Below are 24,507 nucleotides of genomic sequence, written 5' to 3'. Positions count from 1 at the left end.
GCGTGGCCCCCCCCAAGCCGCCGGGCAAGATGGTCAGCTCCGGAGGCGGGGCTTCTCGCGCACGCCAGGCGGAAGGAGTTCGCTCCGCGACCTGGGCGGGTGGGGCAGGGGCGCGCGGCGCTGGACGGCGAGCGGCGGAACCGCGGGGCTCCGGCGCTGTGGGCGCTCCCCGAGGGTCCCGGGAGGACCGCCTGGACCCCTGCGGGCCCAGAAAGGCCGTTCCCCGCCTTGGCCGCACACCTCCTCCTCCTGCCCAGACTGAGACGAGCGCCGGCACCATGTCGGCCTACCCCAAGAGCTACAACCCGTTCGACGACGATGCGGAGGATGAGGGCGCCCGGCCAGCCGCGTGGAAGGACGACCGCGACGTCGCCGACGGGCCCTGCACGCCCGCGGACAGGCAGCAGTATCTGCGGCAGGAGGTGATGCGCGTGGCCCAGGCCACAGCCGCCAGCACCGAGAGGTCCCTGTCCCTCATGTACGAGTCCGAGAAGGTCGGCGTCGCGTCTTCCGAGGTGAGTCTGCAGCAGAACGGGGCGACCCGGCCGGTGTGAATTGTCACACGCGCTCAAGGAACTTTAGTCGTACCAAGAGGTGGGTATCTTGAATACTCCAAAGAGGCAGTTTGCCCCCAGGAATCTTTCTTAGTTACAGCAGAGCTGGGACTAGAGAGATTGAGCGTCAGGTTCTTTCATATAATTGCCTGCGCAGTATTCCAGATCCAGGGGTTTCACCATTCCTCCTCGAGTGACCCAGAGTGGGTGCTGCTGTGTGGCAAGCGTCGGAGCAGATGAACCTTAGGTCCTCCCCTAGCGCTGACCACTGCTCCGCCTCACCCGCAGAGGTGATGAGGTCTGTGGGCAGCTGCTCAATAAGCCTTAGCGCAAGCGTGATCGAGGCTAGGGCCTTATATTTACTTAACCAAATCCAAAGGGAGATGTCCCAGACAGTGTGTGATCTGTGACTATCCGTTTCTCCACTTCACCTTTGTCAGTTCGTCTTTCCACCCGTGGGAGATTTCAGGGACCCTGAGTGAGAATGGTTCTTTCTTAGGCACCACATTTTTTCCTCAGCCTACTAATGAAATGGTTTGCAATGGGCATTTTTATTTAAGTTCTTAAAATTGTAATAGTTGGTTATCGATTAGCTCAGCTAACGTTAATCTACAGCATTTGTAGCTTTGAAACTTAGTGGAAGCTGAAGTGTTGTTTTCTTCCATGCATCTCTTTGTAACTCTTTTCTCTGGCAGAGTTCATTCTGACCTGATCACTTCCAGTCTTGGGCAGTTTGAATATGTGGATTAATTTCTCAAATAGTCACCTGGGTCATTTTCCCCATTGCCACTTTCTTGGCTATTTTCCTTCTGCACCTCTCCTGTTACAGTATCCCTCATTGACCCATTTTCCTGTCTTTGGCTTCCTTAAGGAAGTTTAGCTGTAGTACTTAGAGCTCATATCTACTGGATTCCTGAATGGCAACTGTTGATTGGGAGGATTGCCTAAGATCTTAGGGGACGTAAGTAGTAGAGGAGTTACTTGAGGGGTCCCAGGTCCAAGGAAGCCAAGTAAGAACTGTTTGAAGGAAAAAAAAAAAAAGAACTGTTTGAAGGGACATCTCTGGAAACAGAAGAGGGACACGGTGTCCCTCTGAGTGGCTGCCTTCGGCTCAGGGCGTGATCCTGGGATTGAGTGCCACATCGGGCTCCCCACAGGGAGCCTGCTTCTCCCTCTGCCTGTGTCTCTGCCTCTTTCTCTTTCCCTGTTTCTCACATGAATAAATAAATAAAATCATAGAAAAAGAAACAACAAATGAAATGGGAAATCAGAATGATACAAAGTAGGGTGTCATGGCCTAGGATAAACTCAAATCTGGCTTTTAAGGCTAAGATTTAGACAGGAGTGAGGAGAAGGGAAAGGAAGAAAGGTAAGAAGGTTGTTCATAGGGCAGAGAGGAGCAGTGAAAACACACTAGCCCACCACCAGAGTTCCTGGGCTCCAGTGGGGAAGTGATGCACAGGATATGTTCAAAGAAGGGACACAGGAGGCAGTTTAGGAGCCTTTCGTGGTCAGGGGAAAGTCTGCCCCTCAGAGGGAAGGAGAGTCAAAAAAATAATAAAAGTGAGTGGTTTCACATGGATTGTGGTGACAACTCCCCTCCCCCTACGTTGCACCCAGAGGCCCTTCTCTCTGTTCAAGGGGCACGATGAGAACACCGGTGGAGCAGCAGCTCAGGCCTGGGAGGCTTGGACTGGGCCAAGTTGGTGTTGCTCTGAGAAGTACGGTATGATCATGACTAGGCAGGTGACAGGCACTGTCATAAGTATGGTGACACTGAATTTTTCCGGGATTGAGTCAGTTCCCAATCATCAGAGGCCCCAGGAGGCTGGGATGGTCAGTACCCCCTCCCCACCCCACTCTGTACTCTCCAGACTACCTTTGTTTTTTTTTTAAGATTTTATTTATTTATTCATGAGAGACAGAGAGAGAGAGAGAGAGGCAGAGACCCAGGCAGAGGGAAAAGCAGGCTCCATGCAGGGAGCCCGATGTGGGACTCAATCCCGGGTCTCCAGGATCAGGTCCTGGGCTGAAGGTGGCGCTAAACCGCTGAGCCACCCAGCTGCCCCTCCAGAGTACCTTTGAATCAGTCTTTGATTCCAGTCAGAATGGGGGTGGGAACGGGGCTGGGGTTGCTGAGCTCTTCCTGCCACTCAGTGTACAGTGTGGCTCCCATCAGACCCAAGTCACCTGCTAACCTCCCAGCGTAGAGACCTGGCACTGAGCTGTGTGAAAACATGATAGATACTTATAGGTTAGGCATGTACAAATATTAGATTGGGAAGATATCATCCAGTCCCAGCTTGGCAGAAGTAGGAAAATTACTTAAGTCATTTCTGATGAAGGAAAGCTGTCCTCCTCCCAGGAAACCTGACCAGGTTTATTTTTCATGGAGTCTAGCCACCGGTCCTGACGGCCAGGGGACAGAATTAGGGCACAGCCTGGTAAGCACAGTCCGGAACATGGAGAGACTTGCAGGCCACTCAGCTCTTCCAAGTGTAATTTATTCATTCTTTTTCTTACCTGAGGTTTAGCTTTGGTGAAGAACTATCGAATCACATAGTTCTAAATGTGATACATACAGGAGGAGGGGCACCTGGGTGGCTCAGGGGTTGAGGATCTGCCTCTGGCTCAGATCAGGATCCCGGGATCAAGTCCCACGTTGGGTTCCCTGTGAGGAGCCTGCTTCTCCTTCTGTCTATGACTCTACCTCTCTCTGTGTGTGTCTCATGAATAAATAAAATTTAAAAAAAGAAAGAAAGAAAAACATACAGGAGAGTCTGAAGTTTCCTCTCATCCCTTTGCTTCTGCACCAGCCAGTTATGATCAGTTCCTTCAGTGGCCAGTGGAGGTAATTCTATGGATAGATATAGTCCTTTCCTTTTTTTTTTTCTTCCTTTCTTTCTTTCTTTTTTTTTTTTTTTTTAAGATTTTATTTATTCATGGGAGATACAGAGAGAAAGAGAGGCAGAGACGCAGGCTCCATGCAGAGAGCTCGATGTGGGACTCGATCCCGGGTCTCCAGGATCACGCCCTGGGCCAAAGGCAAGCGCTAAACCACTGAGCCACCCGGGCTGCCCCCCCCCTTTTTTTTAATTTTAAATTGAGCAGACATGTTCTATGTATTCTAGTCTGTACATTTTTTAATAGGATCGGAGTTTATTCCTTAGTAATATATAATAACATGCTACTCTTGTCATTGTTGTTTTTATGACTATGTCATATTCCATTGAATGGATGACTTGTATGTATGTAGCAAGTCTCTTAATGATAGGCATTTGGGTTGTTTGCACCTTTGGGCAAGCCTATGGAGACACGCCTGCCCAGATTGTTCCTTGTCCCCTCTGGCAGCTGAGCATGCTCCTGTATAGTTTTTGTGAAGCCTGGGATCTCATTTCAGGGGAGTCCAGCAATAAATGTTAGACCAGGGCCTGAATGGCTGGCACAGTAACGTCACTGGGGCAGACATGGTGTTTGGTAGGCCATCACACAACCATAGTTGACCACCTGCCCGACTGGCAGACCTTAGTGTTTCACCCCTTCAGAGGTGAAGCATGTGGCTGAAGGTCCCCACCATAAATCACATTGTTAGCATAAACTTTCTGGCCTAGCCTAAGGACTCAGGTATACAAAGATATTCTTATCAGGATAATATAAGGGCCAGGAGCCAAGCAAAGCTTTTCTTTGGAACATGCAGGGTATGCACAGCCCAGGCTTACTGAGTTAGTCCTTAGTGACCCCCAGGTCAGCCTGTACACAGGCAGTAAAGAACACCAACATCACCGCCTTTGCCCTTGGTGGTTTTTCATACAACCTAAGACTTCTTTTTTTTTTTTTTTTAATTTTTTTATTTATTTATTTATGATAGGCACACAGTGAGAGAGAGAGAGGCAGAGACACAGGCAGAGGGAGAAGCAGGCTCCATGCACCGGGAGCCCGACGTGGGATTCAATCCTGGGTCTCCAGGATTGCGCCCTGGGCCAAAGGCAGGCACTAAACCACTGCGCCACCCAGGGATCCCCAACCTAAGACTTCATTTGTGTTTTGTTTTTGTTTTTAAGATTTTATTAATTTATTTGAGAGAGAGCGAGAGAGCATGTGCGCATGAACACAAGCAGGGAGGGGGCAGAGGGAGAAGGAGTAGCAGACTCCCTATGGAGCAGGGAGCCCAATGCAAGGCTCCATCCCGGGACCCTGGACCTGAGCTGCTGGCAGATACTTAACCACCTGAGCCAACCAGGCACCCCTCAGTTCATGTTTTTGAATCCACTCCATACCACTGCAGTGAGACAGAGCCTCAATTTGAGCATATTTCATGCTCATGTGTCCTCTCCAGCACTTATGCGTGTGTGTTGCACTGGAACGGGAGTGACACGATGGAGAGGAGTCTCAAGTTTCTAGGTTCAACTTGACCTTCACCTCCAGATTGACCTCCACCTACTTACTATTCAATATCTCAGTTTAATTATGAGTTCAGTACAGGAACCTTAGTACTGACATTTTTCTTCAGAATCTCGGGGCCTGACCTGGTCAGGGAAGACAACCAGGCCCAAGTGAACTTCCGAGATGTATCAACTATGAATTGGAGTTGGGATCTGGTGGTCACTGCTGTCCCCTATGACACCTGCTGGGTCCTTGCCTGGCCTCCTGCATGCTCCCTCATCTGGTGCTCATGTTCCTCTGCCTCTCTCAGTTCCCTCAGCTGGCCCCATGGCCCAGGGCTGCTGCATGCATGGGCTGTTCCCTCTGTCCGGATTTTCTTGCCCCACAACCACCCTCTGCCTCTCTAACTTCTCAGCTTTCAGTTTCCCCTTCAACTCCACCCCTTCAGGGAACCTTCCTGTCTTCCCCTTAAGCCTGGCAAAGAGTTCCTGCAAGGGGCTTGTCCTGGCAGAGTGGCCCTCGTATATATGTGGGATAGCTTTCTTTTCTGCCTTCCCCACTCAATTCCCAGCAGTGTTGTCAACAAATGAAAAGTGAAATGAAACTTGACTGACTGAGCCTTCCACCGAGACTGTAACCCCTGTTGGGGCAGAGCTCTGGGGCTGGTTAGTTCACCCCTAATCCCTGGCGCCTGGAACAGTGGCTGGCAGAGGAGTATCTGTTGGCGGATGTCTTGCAACATCTCTCCTGTGCATGTCTTCTCTCAGTGGGGATTCCCTGATGGGTTCACACTCTCACAGGGCCAGGGGATATAATCCATCTGGCCAGAGGTTGCCTCATGTACAACAGAGTCTACCGTCACAGGGTCTTCAGTTGTTCCCCGAAGGGAAATTTAGGCACTCCCTCTCTGTGCTGTTGCTCAGCGTGGTACCACTGGCCCAACCAGATCTTTTCCCTGACGGTTTTCTCCTTTTAGAGCTCAAGGTGGGGTGGGGTGGGGAGGGTGGATCCCTTGTAATGCTAACATCTGAGCTTTGCACACGTGCCCTTTACACTGAAGGTCCTCTCTGGAGCTTCCTCCCCTCATACCTGCCCTCGTCTCTCCATGACCTCCACTTTCACAGGGACCAATGACGATAGGCATGGGGCCCCCTCTTGGGGGACAGGAGGATGCCTGAGGACTGGAGTGTTTGAGGCCTGCCTTTGTAATGACTGGTGCAGGGTCTGCCCAGCTTGTCCTTCCCGTCCTGGCACTCCTGGTATTTGCTCTGCCAAGCCCTTCTTCCTCGTTAGTCAGAACTAGGTCACAAGCACTTGGAGCCTGGTCCTTTCCTCTGCCTCAGGGTAAGGATTTCAGCAGAAGTTCCTCCTCTGCTGGCCCCTGACCAGCAGATCACCTCCAGTGAACACCAGCTTCCAGCTCACAGAAACTTCCAGAGACCAGAATGGCACTCGCTCCCCTGGTCTTCCTGCCTCACGGGGGACAAGCCACCCTCACAGATTTCTCTTCACTTCAATATTAACATCTAAGTCAGACATTTGGTTTCCTTACCAAGTCAGCACGGGGGTGCAGACCCAAGTGTGAGAGAGTGTGTCACTTGTGAACAAAAGAAAGTAAGATCTCACTGTGAATTGGGGAAGGTTTTGTCAGCTACCTGTTCCTGCTGCCACTCTCCACATGGAGGGCAGGCAGCCAAAGCAAGAGGGCAAGTGGTTGGTGAGATGAGCCACCACGAGAGACCTCGCTGCCGGGGAGGCCACGGACCTGCCTCCTGGTGTGCCAGGGCCCTGGCAGTGTGTCAACTCAATAAACATGTAAGTGCTGGAGAACATCATTTTGATCCTAATTAAGAGCCTTGCCTTCCTTATTCCAGAAAAGACTTATCCTCAGAATGGACGTGAAGATGATAAACCTGAAGTGTTAGAAGAAGGAGAAACTCTAGATAAATTAGCAGCTTTGGTTTTTTTTCTTTTTCTTCTAAAATGAGCTTCTAAAAATGAAGCTCTTGCAAGTTTTGACACAGTCCAGGCATTTGCAAGAATGACACAGTGCAGGAAAGGTTTTTCCTTTTGTTTAAAAAAACCTGATGGTTTCTTCAGACATGTCTCATGGGCCAGTGAAAAAACATTTAAACATTCAAAGCTGTAAAGCTCAGCATTTTCTAAGTTTATTTCCAACAGGAGTTTAACAGAATTTTTTTTTTTTACGATAGTCACACACACAGAGAGAGAGAGAGAGAGAGGCAGAGACATAGGCAGAGGGAGAAGCAGGCTCCATGCACCGGGAGCCCGATGTGGGATTCGATCCCGGGTCTCCAGTATCGCGCCCTGGGCCAAAGGCAGGCACCGAACCGCTGCGCCACCCAGGGATCCCAGTTTAACAGAATTTAATAGTAAATTCAATGGATTTTTTTCTGCCCGTACATTATATTTCAAAATTTCACCTACTGTAACTATTGAGAACTCAGATTGCACGTTGTGTCCCTAAATGGTCTAAAAGCTTTCTACTGGGCAGTCCTGGTGGCTCAGCGGTTTAGCGCCGCCTGCAGCCTGGGGTGTGATCTTGGAGACCCAGGATCGAGTCCCATATCGGGCTCCCTGCATGGAGCCTGCTTCTCCCTCTGCCTGTGTCTCTGCCTCTCTCTTCACTCTCTCTGAATGAATAAATAAATAAATCTTTAAAAAAAATAAAAAATAAAAAAAAAGCTTTCTACTGACACTTTTTAGAAGTAACAAACTCATTATATATTTTTTTTGTTTTTATCCTTCAGTTGTCTGGAGCATTTAATCAAAAATTGTTCATGATTCTGTTTTAAGATGTTAAGAGAGAAGTCTGCCACAGGTAACATAACTGCTGGGATCAGATATTAACAGGGCCCAGAAAGGACCCAGAACCTAGCTTGTGAAAGAACTTGAAGTTGTGACCAGGGCCAGGTAGCTCCAGTGACCCACTGGAAATCCCATATTTGAAAAGGGGGCTATAAGAGCCATAGTCCATGGGGCAGTGTCAGGTCAAAGGCCATAAGTTTTACAGGGGGCCAAAAACGAGGGAGAGCTGGAGGATGTGCCACCAGTCCAAGCCTGCGCTCTGACCCCCATAGGTATGCGTCATCCATCTTAACATGGTCCTGTGAGCCAGCATCATGTGGGCAGGAGGGAAAAGGAACTCGGGAGCAAGTACGAAAGAAAGCCCATTGAGGCCAGGACAAAGGAATGTGGTGTCAGAAAGGATAACATTCCCCTCACAGATGGCAGTATCTGTATGTGTCCCCACCTGTGCTCACTGAGGCCTCATGACAAACCTGCTGTGGGTGGTCCCCTGCAGAGGGGAACATTATAAAACGGTGTGACGCCATCACCTCTCGTTTTCCCCAGGAGCTCGTCCGTCAGCGGGGTGTCTTAGAACGTACGGAGAAGATGGTGGACAAGATGGATCAAGATTTGAAGACCAGCCAGAAGCACATTAACAGCATTAAGAGCATGTTTGGGGGGTTCGTCAATTACTTCAAATCCAAACCAGCAGAGACGCCACCCGAACAGAATGGCACCCTTGCCCCCCAGGCTAACAGCAGGTGAGTGGATCCTCAGCCATCCAGATATGAAGTAGCCGAAAGTGGGCTTTAGTGCAAATGGTTAAGACTTTGAACCCACTTCTAATGCCTTGAAGGGATCCAAGATCTTAGTAAGTTACTCACTGGAAGGGATTTGTCCTCACACATTTTGAAAAAAGAAACATTTCTCCAGCGCTCCTGGTGGTGTTCATTTGATGGACGTCCAGTCTAAATAAATTGGGTCTCCAGTAAATTACTGCTCCAGTAATTGCCATTCGAAAGAGTATTCATTTCAGAAAGCTGAATCAGGATAAATGTGACTCACTTCACAGTATTTTAAAAATTCCTTAAAAAGTCTTTATATCCAATATTTCCATATCTAATCCAGCCTGGCCATTAATTTTCATTTTAAAAGTAGATGTGAAGGGGAGGTGGTTGGGGTAACTAGGTGATGGGCACTGAGGAGGGGACTTGATGAGATGAGCACTGGGTGTTATACTATGTGTTGGCAAATTGAACTTCAACAAAAATGAAAAAAATTAGACATTCTCAAAAGTTTCAATTAGATAATAAAATCATACATGTGATTTTGGCAGGTAGTTAAATATCACGTGTACAAAGATAAGAGGGATGCCTAGGTGGCTCAGCGGTTGAGTGTCTCTGCCTTTGGCTCAGGGCATGGTCCCGGGGTCCCAGGATTGAGTCCCACATCAGGCTTCCTACATGGAGCCTGCTTCTCCCTCTGCCTATGTCTCTCTTTCTCTGTGTCTCTCATGAATAAATAAATAAAATCTTAAAAAAAAAAAAACCACAAAGATAAAGAGTCAGGTTTCTGCTAAAATAGGTTATGTTTCAGATCTCAGACCATTGTGTCTTTTTTTTGTTTTTGTTTTAACAATTTTATTTATCTGAGCAAGAAAGAGATCACAAGACAGCATGAGCAGGGGAGAGAGGGAGAAACAGGCTCCCTACTCTAGGGCTCGACCTCAGGTCTCCAGCCACCCAGACGCCCCATTGTATCTGTTTTTTATTGTAAACCAATATGGCCTTATTATAGAAAATCTATAGTTTACTTACCATAGCACAAAACCTCACAACTTCATTTCCTCCCTTACTCAGTGTTTTCATACCTGCAATCACTGTATTCATTTGGTTTTATAGCCTACTTCCATTTACCCCAGAGTAACGTCTGAGGTAATGTTATTCCACAGATTTCATAGCCCCATCTTTGTGGTTATCTTTTAAAGCTGGAATACGGAACGATTTTTTAAGACGAATTTTTTTAAGTGCATAAGTGACATACGGTAAAGTGCACACATCTTAAGTGTGTGTTGACACTTCTACTAAATGGGTGACTGTTTACCTGTGTGGCCACCACCTAGATTAAGATATAAGGTATGGTCGGGAAGAAATGAGGAAACTATTTCCAGCCCATAGTTGTACTGGGGAGAAACAAGTGCAGATGAAGGAACTGAGAGTGTAGCAGAAAGACCAGGCAGGTGGATCTTTGGAATTTATGGAGAGGAAACTGCAATAGGGGAGCAGGCAGTTGATGGGGGCCCACAGGCTGTTCCTGTGGCTACGCTAGCCAAGGTCACAAGGATCAATTTGTTTTGACGATCAGTCATAATCACCATCCATTCCTGATTTTCCAACTTGACCCTGATTTCAAATATCTCATTTTTCCCCAACTGGGGGAGTGTCTAGGATTGTTTGGTTGGATTTGATGTTTTTTTTTTTTGTTTGGTTGGGTTTGCAGTTTACGAATAAGAAGGATGTTTTATATCCTCCTTTTTGAGTTTATGCCTTATCAGAGGAAGTTTAGACATCCGTTGGCTTTGGATTAAGACATTTGCGTCACATGAACTCAGTAGCAGAGTCGGCCCTTCAAGAAGTGGGAAATTGATAAATTTGTGATTGGCGCTTTCCTGTATCCTACTTGACACTTCCCTAGGGCTTCTTGGGGCTCATGTCTCACCCCTGCACCCACCCACCAACCCTGGCCATGCTATAAAAGCCTTTCGAGTCCTGGAGCTTCCAGGGCAACTTACTTTTTGGGGGGAGCGTCTTAAAAACTCAAGGCCTTCCTGACGAAAGCATCCCAGTAGTAAAGCAGCTAGACTAACTTCAGTGTGGTGGGCCTCTGGGTGCCTGATGTCATGTGCCCCATCTAGCCTTCTTCCCAGAGATCAGCACCAGTCAGCTGGAGTGTTCTTGCCATCACTGAGTGAATGCAGGAAAGGAAAACTTTTAAATGAAGCAACACACTAGTTCAACTACTCTCGAAAGGTACATCGAAGGCATCCCTGTGGCTTTGTAGGAGAGGCTGCTCCAGTGGCCTTGCGTGCGTCCCAAGCACCCATGCTTGATAGGCTCATGCCTGTCCTAGGAGACAAAGCCACAGGAGAGAGACCAGTCTTTGGGAAGGCATAGGGGAAGCAGATGGTCAGCAGAGAGGCAGCAGAGGCCCAGAGGAGAGGGGCTTGGCCCTGGGAACTGAGGCACCAACCTTTTTCATGGAGTCACGGTTGCATGGAAGCCTGCCGGTTGAAGGAAGGGAAGGTGGCAGGTGCACAGCAGCCACAGCACAGAAGCTGTGACGAATGAAGGCAATGAAGGCAATGGCTGCTTCCAGAGTGGGAGCTCAGCGGACTCTCGACATTGAGGCCGGCAAAGGTATCTGTAAGGCCCTAAATCCCTACCTTCACAAAAATCACTACAATGTGTAATTGCTTTGATTAAAAAAAAAAAAAAAGTTAAGTCTTTGTGATCCTTTCAAAGTCTGTACTCCATAAATACAAAGATATTTTGACATAAAAGCTTTTAAAATAAGTCCACCTAATCAGACTTTTGTCAAGTCATATGTTTCCTCTGTATATCCTCATTACACAAACCCTTCAGCCTTCTCTAAGGTTTTACTTGTTTCTTGGTAAGCCATTTTTGGTCCTGCTGGCAAAGCTTCATAAGCTGCTGCTTCCCATTTCTATCTATCTATCTATCTATTTATTTATTTATTTATTTATTTATTTATTTATTTATTTTTTATTTATTTATGATAGTCACAGAGAGAGAGGCAGAGACATAGGCAGAGGGAGAAGGAGGCTCCATGCACCGGGAGCCCAATGTGGGATTCGATCCCGGGTCTCCAGGATCGCGCCCTGGGCGAAAGGCAGGCGCCAAACCGCTGCGCCACCCAGGGATCCCCCCCATTTCTATTTAAAGCTCATGGAGAGAGCAGCCCCTGTGGCACAGCGGTTTAGCGCCGCCTTCGGCCCGGGGTGTGATCCTGGGGACCTGGGATCGAGTTCCGCATCTGGCTCCCTGAGTGGAGCCTGCTTCTCCCTCTTCCTGTCTCTGCCTCTCTCTCTCTCTGTGCCTGTCATGAATAAATAAATAAAAAATCTTAAAAAATAAAAAAATAAAGCTCATGGAGAAGTCCATTCAGATCAGAGATTTAACCACTCCCTAATTTGAAACTCTCTGACTTAACTCAAGATGTGGTTAACTCTGACCAAGAGCCACCACTCTTCCCCTTCTATTTCTTGACCACTTCTGTCACTATCCCTAGAATTGACTCTTTTTTGCCATTTTTCACAAAGAAGACAGATTTCTGTCATTTAAGTGTTACTACTGTGTACGTGTGAGCACAAAGGAAAAAAGCCGTCTTTGGGGTGTGGGCTGGGTGATAGGTGGGCTCGCCTGCAAGCATCTCCGACTTACACTGACCTGGCAACAATTGGGGCTCACAGTTGTGCTCAGAGAAACCAGCTGTGTCGTCTAGACTTCAGTCACTGTTTCTGAGTAATGAAATTGTCAGATTTCAGGAGGTCTGGATTGCTGGAGCACTGAAGGCCTACTGTGCCTCTAGCCCGTTGGAGTCCAGGCTTGTGCCAGTGGGGAGCCATTAAAAGACTTTAACCAGAGTGGGGCTCCTGGGTAGCTCAGACACTTCTTGAGCCTCTGACTCTTGGTTTTGGCTCAGGTCATGATCTCATGGGCTATGGGATCTGCTCCTGCATCAGGCTCCACACTCAGTAGGGCATCTGCTTGAGGATTCTCTTACTCTCCTCCTCCCCTCACTTGTACTCATGCATGTGCACATTCATTCTTTCTCTCTCTCTAAAATAAATATTCAAAAAATAAAGAAGTAAATAAAGACTGTAATGGGAGAGGTTCATGCAGGGTATGTTAGAAAGATGCCTGGAAGCTTTAGGTAACAATTGGAAAGACAGGGGCTCATCCATGTAAGGATAAAGAGGTGAGGCAGAATGAGGGGCTGGATTTTGGGGATCTGTGGGAAGACTGAGAGGACATTTGCATAGCTTGCTTGGAGTGGAGCTGCAGAGAGAGGGCATAAACGGGAAATGATTGGTTTCCAGCTTGGTGCTGATGAAGTGGTCAGCAAGGTGGAGAAGAGCAGATTGCGCAGGAGGCCCAACTTCAGGGGACAGGGAGCCCCTGCCATGCCTGCAGTGGTTCATGAAGTGTGAGCTAAGGATCTCTGAGTTACCTAGAGAACTCCCTGTCTCTAGCAGGAATGGACAGACTAAGCTTTGCATGCCCAGAAGCAAAATCAAAGGTATTTTGTAGGGACTTAGGTAACAAGAAAAACAAATTTTTTAATGACATTTAAAAAATGAAAATAGTAATAATTGAGTACAATTTTTTTATAACTAGGTCTACTAATAAGAAGAATAAAATTTTTACTAGAGGTTCACAGTGTTCCCTATCATCCAGTCAATTGCCAGTGGTCACCTGTAGAGGCTGCTCTCTGCTTGTGGCTGTACAAAATCAGTTGGTGGGCTGGATTTGGCCGATGGGTCATGGTTTACTGACCCCTAGTCTAAAGTATCCATTTGGTCCTTTCACATCCTTCTCTTCTCCTTGGTCCTGGTATTCTCATTTTCCTGAAAAAGGGCCACCTAAACAGATGCTGCTCTTCTAAAGCAGGTGTCTCAGATGTTTACTGTGCTGCAGGTGGGACTCCCAGGAGCTGTTGATGAATATTCCTGCTTTGGTCAAAGGACACATTGCTTAAAAGACCGCGCTGTCATAGGTATTTTCTCTTTCTAACTTTTCTCTTTTCTCAACTTTCATCCGAAGATTGAAAGAAGCCATAAGTACCAGTAAAGCACAGGAGGCACAATACCAGGCCAGCCACCCAAACCTCAGGAAGCTGAATGACTCAGGTCAGTGGGGACCTGTGCGTGGCCACACTTGGATTCTGTAGAGGAGACTCTGGATTTGGTGTTGGCCCTAGAATGGATGGGGGAGCAGCAGGGACTCCAGCTGCCGTCGTGGGTAAAGGATGTTATGGACCTAGTGTCACTCCCCGGGAGCTGGAAGTGTGTGTTACAGCATGATTCATCCCTCACCCCGTGGAGGGTGGAATAAAAAATTGGCCTGTGTTTCATTGAAAATTCCTGCCCCCTGTAGGTCTGAACTCTTGCAGCAGTGAAAAGATAACTGCAGGAAAACCTTTGTGGGAACGGGAATAGCCTCCCCAAAATGACCATGTCCTAATCCCCAGACCCAGTGAATATATTGGTTGCTAATCAGCCGAGCTTGAGATGGGGAAATTATCCTGAGTTAACCAGCCAGGTAATCACAAAGGCCCCTTTATTGGGCAGCCCAAGTGGCTCAGCGGTTTAGCATCGCCTTCAGCACAGGGCGTGATCTTGGAGACCCGGGATCGAGTCCCACATCAGGCTCCCTGCATGGAGCCTGCTTCTGCCTCTGCCTTTCTCTCTCTCTCTCTGTCTCTCATGAATAAATAAATAAATAAATTTTAAAAAAAAGGCCCCTTTATAAGTAAAGAGGGAGGCAGAGGAAAGGTGGTCAAAAATTGGAAGATGCTCCACTGCTGGCTTGGAAAATGCAGGCAGGGACCACCTACAGAGGAATGCTGGAAAAGGCTAGGAATCAGATTGTCCCCAAAAGCGAAGAACACGACCCTGTTGACATCTCCACTGTAGCCTGGTGCAACCCATCCTGGACTCCTGAGCCCTGGAACAGAAGGATAAGGCTGTGGTAACTGCTACACAGCAGTGGGGGACTCATGTAGCCCAGAAGTACGAGTGGCCAGAGAAGCAGCAGCATGAACAAGGTGTGCAAGGTCAATCATGTGTGATGTCCTGTCATCCTCTTGTTACCAAATGATAGGCCCAGAAACACCTCTTATCTGGAAAGGAATTTAGGCCTCCTGGAAATCCCCACAGACCCCTAGAAGGCCAGGCACATTCGACGGTGCCAGAAACCGAATGCTTCCTGCACTTCCTTTGAGGAAAGCAGGATGCACCCTGGATGCTCGGGAACCCGCCGCTCTCATTGCCACAGCTAAGGAGAGGCCTGATGGAGGAAGAGCCAGGGGTCAGGAAAGGTGGAGATCCCCGAAGTTCAGTCTGGAAAGGCAAAAGCCATGGGAGGAAATGACAGAAGACTAAAATATGCAGGGCCCACAGAGAGTCCGAGCTAAGCACAGCCTAAAGAAGTAGAGGAAGAGGCCTGTTCCACCCAAAAGACACGATTTTAAGGAATCAAAGGGAGTTTTAATTTGCACAGCATGTCAACTGAAAAATTGATGCTGTGTGTGTGGAATGGCTTCAGCAGGTTGTACTGGGGAAAATACACCACGTCTGGAAAGAGACATTCCCTCAAAAGATAGAAACCGGGATAACAGGGCTTTTCTGGGTGTGTTGAGAAACTGCGGCCCCAGGAAGATTTGGGGTAAATGTGCATTATTTAGCATTTCTTCTTTCCTTGTTGTATCTGAAGCAAAAAGACACAGAAGTACATTTCCAGAAGGAAAGAAAGTCATCTGCAATTCCGTGTCCACAACGTAGCTATTTTGTTTTTTTGTTTTTTTTTTTAAGATTTTATTTATTCATGAGATAGGCAGAGACACAGGCAGAGGGAGAAGCAGGCTCCATGCAAGGAGCCTGACGCGGGACTCGATCCTGGGTCTCCAGGATCAGACCCTGGGCTGAAGGCAGCGCTAAACCGCTGAGCCACCTGGGCTGCCCGCTATTTTGATTTTTAACCCTGGCCCTGTAGACTCTGTCCACAACCCCATGTAGCTGTGCCTTGTTGTAGGTTCACTGCCGTATGGTAAGCGTATGAGTCTCTGTTCCCTCAGCTCATGTCCAGGGGCTGGCCAGCTGACCCGTAGGCAGAGGGTCTTTGATCTCCCCTCCCTCCCCCCAGAAGCATGCCCAGGTGCCTCCCTCCCACACATCATCCATCCTCGGATGGCCTTCTAACTAACTGCCTCATTCCCCACCTCCCCGCCCCCCCCCAGCCCTGTTTTCCAGATTAAGATTAATTTTGTGAAGCAGCATTCAAGAGACATGAGTTAACCACCTCCTGGTGTTTCTTTCCAAACTCAGACTCTTTCTCTGGAGGCACCGGTTCTGCCACGAGTACTGAGGCTTACCCGAAGAACCCCCACCTTCGAGCCTATCACCAGAAGATCGACAGTAATTTAGGTAAGACTGAAGCTACACCAGCTTCCGCAGGTCACTTAGGACGCTTATCTTCCAGACAGCTCGTGCCGGGCCCAGCCAGGACACCAGTAGCCAGCAGTTTCTTGGGACCAAAATGTGGTGTCTGCCCCTCCCTTCCCATGTGTCAAATCCAATATGACCATGCCCGTCTACCCCTTCTCTCTGGAGTTCATCCACTTCCATCCATACCCACCTCTCATCTGGGCTGTGACAGCAGCAAGGACCAGGAGTCCCCGAGGGGCTGCACAGTGCCACAGTGAGAGCCCCCTTCATCATTGTCTGTCAGTGGGGCACAGAACCAAAACCTGCCTCTGAGGATTGGGGAGAGGGTTAGATAAGCAGCCCCATACATGCCACAGGGAACCACCTGACCCAGTAGGAGCTGGCTGTCACAAGGCCACTGCAGCAGACACAAGGGATTCCAGGTCCCTTACTGGCCCCCGGCCCCGCCTGCCTCTCCACCCCTCCTAGTCCCATCACTTGTGGCCCCGAGTGCTTTCCCGCCTCTGCCCATGTCTGCCCAGAGTGTCCTTCCTCTCCACTGCTTAAAGGCTGGCTCCTCACGCTGCAGGCCTGGCTTTACACACTGCACTGTGTTGTAGTCCTGTACCTGCTGGACTGACCACAGGTGTCTTCTGACCACACTGTAAATTCCAGGGAACACAGGACTATTTCTGTGTTGCCAGCGCTGTACCCTGGCCTAGTAGGCCAGCGCTCTATGATTAATTTTTGAACAGTGGAAGAGAAGCCAGTTACTTGAAGTTCGAGTGGAGGAGTGCGTGTGGGCAGTAGGAGCAGGTTTCCATGAGTTCATTCTAGGTGGCGTCTCGGACGTGCTGCCTCTGACCTCCACCCTCGAACAGGAACCTCCCCCATGGTTACCTAGGTCCCTGTCAGTGTCTCATTCCTGTTGGGAGATGGCAAAGTGGGTGAGACCCAAAGTAAAATTTCGCCCTGCCCTAAAGGTATGTAGCTGGAGACAACACTGAGGCCCATGACGATGTACTCTGAGCATCTGGGCGCAAGCTGCCGCCTCCTCTCCCATGCAGGAGGGACACTGAGGGCCCCTTCCCTGGGTCACCCAGACCAGTGGCCATTCCAGCAGCCCTCAGGGGATAGCATGACAGCACATGAGGCACATCCATATTCTTTAACAACATTTAGCTTTTGTTTCTGAGTACGTAGATTTATTATAGAAAATTATGAAGTTAGGTAGATGCCATGAGGAAATAAACACCTAGAATCCTATTATCCAGCAGTGGCCATTGATTTGGTGTCATTCCTTCTGTTTTGCGCATGTATCTGTGCACATGTGGACGTATGGTGTCAGGTGTACAGTGTCATCCAGTGTGTATACTTCTGTAACCTGCTTTCTTTTTAAGATTTTATTTATTTATTTATTTATTTGAGAAAGAGAGCAAGCAGGGGGAGGAGCAGAGGGGGAAGGATAAGCAGACTCCCACATCAGGGAGCCCAATGCAGGACTCAATCCCAGGATCCCAAGATCATGACCCAAGCTAAAGGCAGATGTCCAACCAACTGAGCCAGCCAGGTGCCCTCTGTATCCTGCGTTTTTATCTATATTTGGAACACTTCCCTAAACTTCTTTTCTTAAAATTGCTTTGCAGAGCACTGCTTTAGCAGTCCCACCCCCAGCTCCTGGACACTTAGGTTATTCCCATTGTTTGCTATTGCGCAGAACCCCCTCGCACTTCTGTGAGCGGATCTTTGGTGGCATTCCATAGCCACGGTACTAGAAATGGAATTACACCGTCAGAGAAAAGAATTCTCCTTCTGAGCATTAAAAGAGATCTCCATAGAAATGAAACATCTGTTGGAGGGAATAGATATCAGCAGGAGTGAATAAAGGAACTGTCATTTGCCCACCCCACAGCTCACCACCGCTGCCCTTAGTGTGCATGTCAGCACTAGATCTGCTTGGCCAGTGCCTACTGGCAGTGGGGGAGAGGGCCCATCTCCACACCCTGCACACCCAGGCAGGCTTCCACCCCAAACTCCACCTGCCCTTTGCCTTCAGAGCCCAGGGAAGCCCCAGGCAGCCACTCTTTTATTGGGTCCTCTGGACTCTGCCCTTCAGAGCCAAAGGCCTACAACAGAAGAGGCATCTGCTGGGGTATGACTGCTCCAGAGACACCTACAAAGGGACTTGAAAGGCTCCCCACTGAAGGTTTCCCTACTCAAATGGTGTCACTGGTGCCAGCTGGAAAGAGAGGGAGGAAGGAGACCTAGGGAAGGGTGTAGAGTTCAGGGAGTTGAGGTGGGGAGAAGAGGTAAGGACAGCCATCCCTGGAGGCTATGGCAGTGTGGTTGGCATGGTATTTACAGTCCGGGCAGGCAGGTCCCAGCAGGATGCAGTGTGGCATGCTAAGAAGGGCTGAGGTGGCACTCTGGGGCCATTGGGCCTGCTGACACAGGCTGTGCCTGGCTGCCCTTCACAGGTCTGCTCCTTCCTTCTTACAGCCCCTGCTTTTATCTGAGGCACTAGTACAAGTCTCCCTCGGGCCACAGCTCCCCTGTCTGGTAGCTTTACTTTATCAAACCTTTTTTTTTTTTTTTTTTTTTTAAGGATCTACTTGAGGGAGAGCGCATGAGTAGAGGGAGGGGCAGAGGGAGAAGGAGAAGCAGACTCCCCACTGAGCAGGGAGCCCGATGTGGGGCTGGATTCCAGGACCCTGGGATCATGACCTGAGCCGAAGGCAGACACTTAGGCAACTGAGCCACCTCGGCGCCCGTCACACTTTTTTTTTTTTTTTTTAATCTCAGTATATCCGGACACCTGGGTAGCTTAGCGGTTGAGCATCTGCCTTTGGCTCAGGACATGATCCCGGAGTCCCGGGATCGAGTCCCACATCCGGCTGCCTGCATGGAGCCTGCTTCTCCCTCTGCCTGTGTCTCTGCCTCTCCCTCTCTCTCTATCTCTCTCTCTATCTCTCTGTGTGTCTCTCATGAATAAATAAATAAAATCTTTAAAAAAATAAATAAGTAGGGCAGCCCCAGTGGCACAGCGGTTTAGCGCTGCCTGCAGCCTGGGGTGTGATCCTGGAGACCCGGGATCGAGTCCCACGTCGGGCTTCCTGTATGGAGCCTGCTTCTCCCTCTGCCTGTGTCTCTGCCCCCCACCCCTCTCTCTCTATGAATAAATAAAATCTTTAAAATAATAAATAATAAATAAATGAATGAATGAATGAATCTCAGTATACCTATAGCTTATCCTTTGCTGTCCCAAGTGCCAGCACACTCCCTGAGGCCTGGGGTGACCTCACAGATTTTACTCTCCATGGAATGCAAGGTCAGGGGTTTTAATAAATTCAAGAAGCATAGAGCTGAAGACAATTTTTAAAAAACAGACTTGATTCTGCTTACATTTGTGGTGTTAGTGCCAAGTATTTGTGTATTCTGACCTTTCTTAATGTTTTATCTTTAATTCACAAGGTTTATGAAGCACCTCCCCTTATCTCTTCCCTCTGGCTTTTTCTTGGCCTGCTGCACCTAGTAAAAGGGCAGAGTGGGCATGCACCCCACTCCCACTGCGTACAAGTACATACATAGGTACATATACACACACGTGCGCGCGCACGCACTGTCATGAAGCCTGCAAACTGACCGAATCAGTTAAGTCAAGACTCACCTCTGCAGTTGGCTCAGCCCAATGAGGGGACCCCAGAGTGCCTGCAGCATGTCTCTTCCCTCCATTGACTCTGGTTCTCTTTATGTCACCTCTCCTTGGTACTCCCTCCACATACTCTAAAACCAATCATGTCCTTACAGGTGTTATTCCTCTTAAAAAATGTATGTGATCATTGACTTTTAACACTTTTTGAAACAAAGGGAAAATACTTATTACAAAGAGTGTGAAAGCCAACCGAGGGAACTAGAATGAACTCGGAAGGGACCTGGCACCAGAGTGGCTAGTTGTGGCAGGGCTGCTCCTCAGTGGCCTTCCTCTCAAAGGCAGTCTCCCTCAGCTGTGATCTGGGAGCACGGATCAGAAGAGGGCCCGGATTTTGAACTCAGACCCAGTGGGACTGACCTGGGTTTCTCCCCAGCCCGCACTTGTCCTGCACGGAAGTGGAACTCTCACCCCTCATGTTTGAACTTGAATATCAGCAGGAATGATGTAACCTATCGCTAGGGCTGAAACTTTGCCAAAAGTCTGTGCCCCACTGTCCCCTGGGGCTTGCCCCAGAGGGCATTACTAAAGGGACCCAGCACCTTTAGCCCTCAGTTCCTTTTGACATGGGGACCCTGGACTACAGGCATCTCCATACCCAGCTAGCCACCAAGTGGGCAAAGGAAATGGTGCCAGCCAGATTCAGGTTGTGTCATACCTCAGGACATTCGCAGCATTGATGCGTGCATGAATCTGAGAAGTGGTAGCAATGAATGAATTGATGTAGGAAAATGTGAATTATCATAACATAGGTGACAGGATCTCACAGCATTTGGGTCGAGTGGAACCATCTGTAGTTCATGTATTTTCTGGGAGAGCACCCCGGGTGGCAAGGTAGGGACAAAGCACTATTTCTCATGCCACCTGCAGAGTGGAAGAGGGGGTGGGATATGGCCTTCTCCAAGGTGGGAGCCTGGGGCAGGAGCAACCAGGTGCAGGGGCTTCCAGATCCGTCTCCCAGATGTGTTTCCAAATAGGTATTCTCATACTTGTTACTCTGAATCTGTGCTTGATCCAGCTTTAGGGGGCTGGAGATGGAAGGAAGAAAACTGGGCACTCTTGAGTTTTACCCACTGACATGAGGTTTTTGCTCCTGAAGATCACGGCAGCAGGTCTGGCTGTTGGTTACCTGCATACTTCTTCCGGATACTCACTGTGGGGTCTGGGAAGGGAGTGTGTTTTCCAAGCCTCTCCGTACTTCTCTCTTTCTCAGGTACTAACTGATCTTGCAATGTGCCTCCACCTACTAGAACGTTCAGAGGCACCCAAAACATGATGTAGATCTATATGTATTTTTTTATGTATGTATTTTTTAAAGCACTAGAAGGACAAACATCATTGTATGAATAGTGATGATCCTGGGCAGACATCTAGGGGAAAAGTGGCTTTTACATTAAGCACATATTACTTTATGTGGAGTCAGCTGGTTTCCTTTTTACTTACACGTATTTTGGAAAACGTAACCAAAGCCCTAGAGTTCTTGTCTTTTGAGAAAGAGCACTCAGTGATGTGCATGTTGCAGAGCACCGGGCACGGAACAAGCAGAGGCCCCTGCTGCTGTGACTTCGCTCAGCCCTGTATATCCTTTCCCTCTCCCACAGATGAGCTATCCATGGGACTAGGCCGGCTGAAGGACATAGCCCTGGGGATGCAGACGGAAATTGAGGAGCAAGATGACATTCTTGACCGCCTCACAACCAAAGTGGACAAGTTAGATGTCAATATAAAAAGCACAGAAAGAAAAGTTAGGCAACTTTAAACACCGAGAAGGCTCTCCACCCCATTGTGATGAAACGAGCCAAAAGATCTCCTGTTAAACTTCCCAAAATTTAATTTCTGTTGTTTTAGTGTGTAACGTAATATGTGTTTGCAAATGTTATAATTATAGAGCGAGTTGAGTCCTAGGAGATGTCATGATGAGAAATGTGTATCCTACTTTTTTTAGAGCCCTCACCTCTCCATTGTCTGAACTGAATGCTTAGAGTCTTAATCTGAGCACGACAGCCTGGCCCTGAGTATTTTGGGCCTTCGATGACCTTGCTGACACCAGAAGAACAGTTGCATTTCTCACTTTAACGAGCATATGGAAAGACATGGGCAGAATTTCAATCCTGGAACCACCAATCTCTGTGGTGGTGTTTGTGAGGGTGGTCCTTCCCACATCTTGGCTTACCAGTCACCATTCTCCCACCCCCACCCCAACACACATACACACACACACACTGAGCACATTGCGATTCTCTCAAACTCCAGAAAAGGATCAATGTTCAGAAATGGAAAGTGCCAGCGTTTGCTATTTGGTTGACAGATGTCACCTCTTCCCTCCTGGCCTCCATCCTTGGCATGCATTTTAGTAGAAAGGCTTCAGATCAGCACCATTCACCGTGATGCCTGGAGATGCACAGGGAATTGGGTGAGCCCTGCTTCCCTGTGCACTCTCACCTCTAAGTCACTGACTGAGGTTAGGGACAGATGCACCATTGTCTCAAGGCTGCCCAGCTGGCCAGTTGGGGGCCCTCTACAGTTTGTGAGAATGGAGCATCATACAGTGCTTACCCTGTGTGCTCCTCCCCTCTGGGGAGCACCTGACCCAGCCTCGGAGATGACAGTGTTTATTCAACGCCTGGGGTCTCCTGGCCCATCTAGGATTCCCACCCATTCCTTTCGACCTCTTGCAACATGACTTGACTCAGCTCTTGGTTCTCCGCCATCCAGTTGGAGGACTGGAGTGCCACAAATGATGCAGACTTGTCTAGAACAACTTAGCTTTAAAAATAAAAGCCTAGACATTATCATCTTAATTAGCCTAGCTTGTTCTACACAAAAACATTAATCTCATTACAGAAATCAATTTTAATTAATGCTTTTAAGTGATTCTTTCTTTGTAAAGTGACATTCATCAAAATTGATTTCTGTAACAAGATTAACGCCTTTGTGTTGGTACCTCCAGCAGAGTAATTGAAGCCGCAAGACCCTTGTCTTTTTAAAAAAGCAAATTAATTGAAATATTTTGAAGACCGTGAAAGGCGCTGATTTTAATAAAATAGGTTAGGTCAGAACATTTAAAACAAGTGTGTTTCACCTCAACACATGGTGCTGTCTATGTGACCTTCACCACTTTGGTTCTGTAGCCTATAAAGAAAGCCCCCTGAAGGAAAAGAAATCTCTGCAGTGCTGCAACAGTGCATCCATATTTTTGTAGCAATTCATTTGTAGTAGTTCTATTCCATGCTGCATGGCATTCCTAAAAACACTTGACAGCTTCCGTCAGCAGATACAACCTTCTGTCATGTTCCAGCCAACTCATGGAATCTGATCAACGTCATTATGAATATCCCAGTATGTGAGAATACAATTAGAGGTAGTCAAATTAGGCATTTATCAGATGAGCTCATCGTGATTATTCTCTTGATAAATGGTAAAAGGAAAAGTTTTAAACACCTACCTAGCCCAAACAAAATGAGTTCGGAGGGCTTTTAGCAAAAAAGGCTGCTGACAAGCATGAAGCCAGAATGCAGAGCAGCCTGTGTGTACATTTCCACTCCTAATTGTTTCTTTTTTTTTTTTTTCTAACACCTTCCACGTATGTCACGATGGCTGTTTCTGTTCGTCATCATCAGGCAGAGAGACTCATGGAGATTAGTCATTGTACCTCAGATGCAAGCTTATTTTTTTTTTCAAACAAATTATACATGTAAAGGCCACTGCCAAATATTCTTTTCCCCAGCCTTCCATTTGCGTAATGAGATTAGTGATTTTACTGACTTGAAGCAAAGTGGCGTGGAATATTATACCCTTTCCCTGTCTTTTGTTAGAGCAATGAAGCCAGTTGCCTCTTTTTTTCTCCCCCCTCCAAGCATATAGAAGGAAAGCACAGCCACTTTTCTAAAATGTGTCTTCTGACACTTTACACGTGTATATTCACTCTTGTTTAGACCCTCTTACACTAAGGCCCTGACCTTAGTCTGTCTCCAAGCTACGCACTGGGAGCTCCTTTCTGCTGGGTCTTCCCCCTTGCCCTCCGGCTCATGAAGGACCAGTGGTTGATTCTACCTTATAAAGCAAAGTTGCTTGCATTTTCAGAGAACAAAGAGAAACCCAGAGCTTCCAGAATCTTTGCACATGATGATTATGATAAAAAAACATTCTATCCTCTAGACTAGACACATCTATCTCATGGAGACACTCAGAGATGCGTGGGCCAGAGTGAATTCACCCTTCTTGCCAGATGGGGTCTATAAGACAGGCTTTTATTTCCACAGTTGAGCTGGAAACAAACTGTGCCTTCAAAAAGTGGCTTTTCTAACTTTAGGTTGGTTATATGTGAAGTGTGCTACTAACTTAAAAATAAGTGCATTCTCTTTCAGAGGAAACATTCTCATATCTAGTGATCTGTAACCTTACACCGGTGGAGTTAACATTGTCTTTTTTGCATTCTGAAGGAAAGGATCCCTGAATTTAACTCAGGTGGCAAGAAAAAAAATTCTTAAGTGTATTTTAATTTATCTTTCTCTAACTTCTGTTTGTGAATATGTAATTTTAAGGGTGCACTACACCAATTTAGTAAAAAAAAAAAAAAAAACTCTTACACTTTGCCTATATTGGCCTTTTCTCAGAATTTGTAAGTTATCACCGTTGTTAGCATCTTCAGCTCTGATAATGAAATGTCTTGTGTACAGAATGATGAGCCAGTCATCAAAAGTGCTCGGAGCGGCAGGGGGGCATTTCGTTCAGAGTCTGTATCAGAATAGCTCTTAAGCTCCATGCCTTCAACTCAACAAGTGACCATATTCTGTAAAATAAAATGTGAAGTTTTTTAAATCAAA

General features: G+C 47.8%; 1 protein-coding gene across 1 annotated transcript; it reads left to right on the top strand.

Moving 5' to 3' along the window:
- Nucleotides 1-86: 86 nt before the first annotated feature.
- On the top strand, nucleotides 87-24,507 carry SNAP29 (synaptosome associated protein 29). Its single transcript, XM_055322678.1, has 5 exons — nucleotides 87-515; nucleotides 8,313-8,509; nucleotides 13,592-13,677; nucleotides 15,874-15,972; nucleotides 21,283-24,507. The coding sequence occupies exons 1-5, from the start codon at nucleotides 279-281 to the stop codon at nucleotides 21,438-21,440; spliced, it is 777 nt and encodes a 258-aa protein (XP_055178653.1). The 5' UTR covers nucleotides 87-278; the 3' UTR covers nucleotides 21,441-24,507.

This window comes from Nyctereutes procyonoides, unplaced genomic scaffold (genome assembly GCF_905146905.1).
Source record: "Nyctereutes procyonoides isolate TBG_1078 unplaced genomic scaffold, NYPRO_anot_genome, whole genome shotgun sequence".
Classification (NCBI taxonomy): Eukaryota; Metazoa; Chordata; class Mammalia; order Carnivora; family Canidae; genus Nyctereutes; species Nyctereutes procyonoides.
The sequence above is the reverse complement of the archived record's forward strand: the minus strand, read 5'-3'. Positions and strand labels throughout refer to the sequence as shown.

Excerpts from the sequence above, each read along its gene's own strand:
- SNAP29 (XM_055322678.1), top strand. The coding sequence starts at position 279 with ATGTCGGCCTACCCCAAGAGCTACAACCCGTTCGACGACGATGCGGAG. Across the intron at positions 516-8,312 it reads TCGGCGTCGCGTCTTCCGAG|GAGCTCGTCCGTCAGCGGGG; the intron begins GTGAGTCTGCAG and ends CGTTTTCCCCAG. Across the intron at positions 8,510-13,591 it reads GCCCCCCAGGCTAACAGCAG|ATTGAAAGAAGCCATAAGTA; the intron begins GTGAGTGGATCC and ends TTTCATCCGAAG.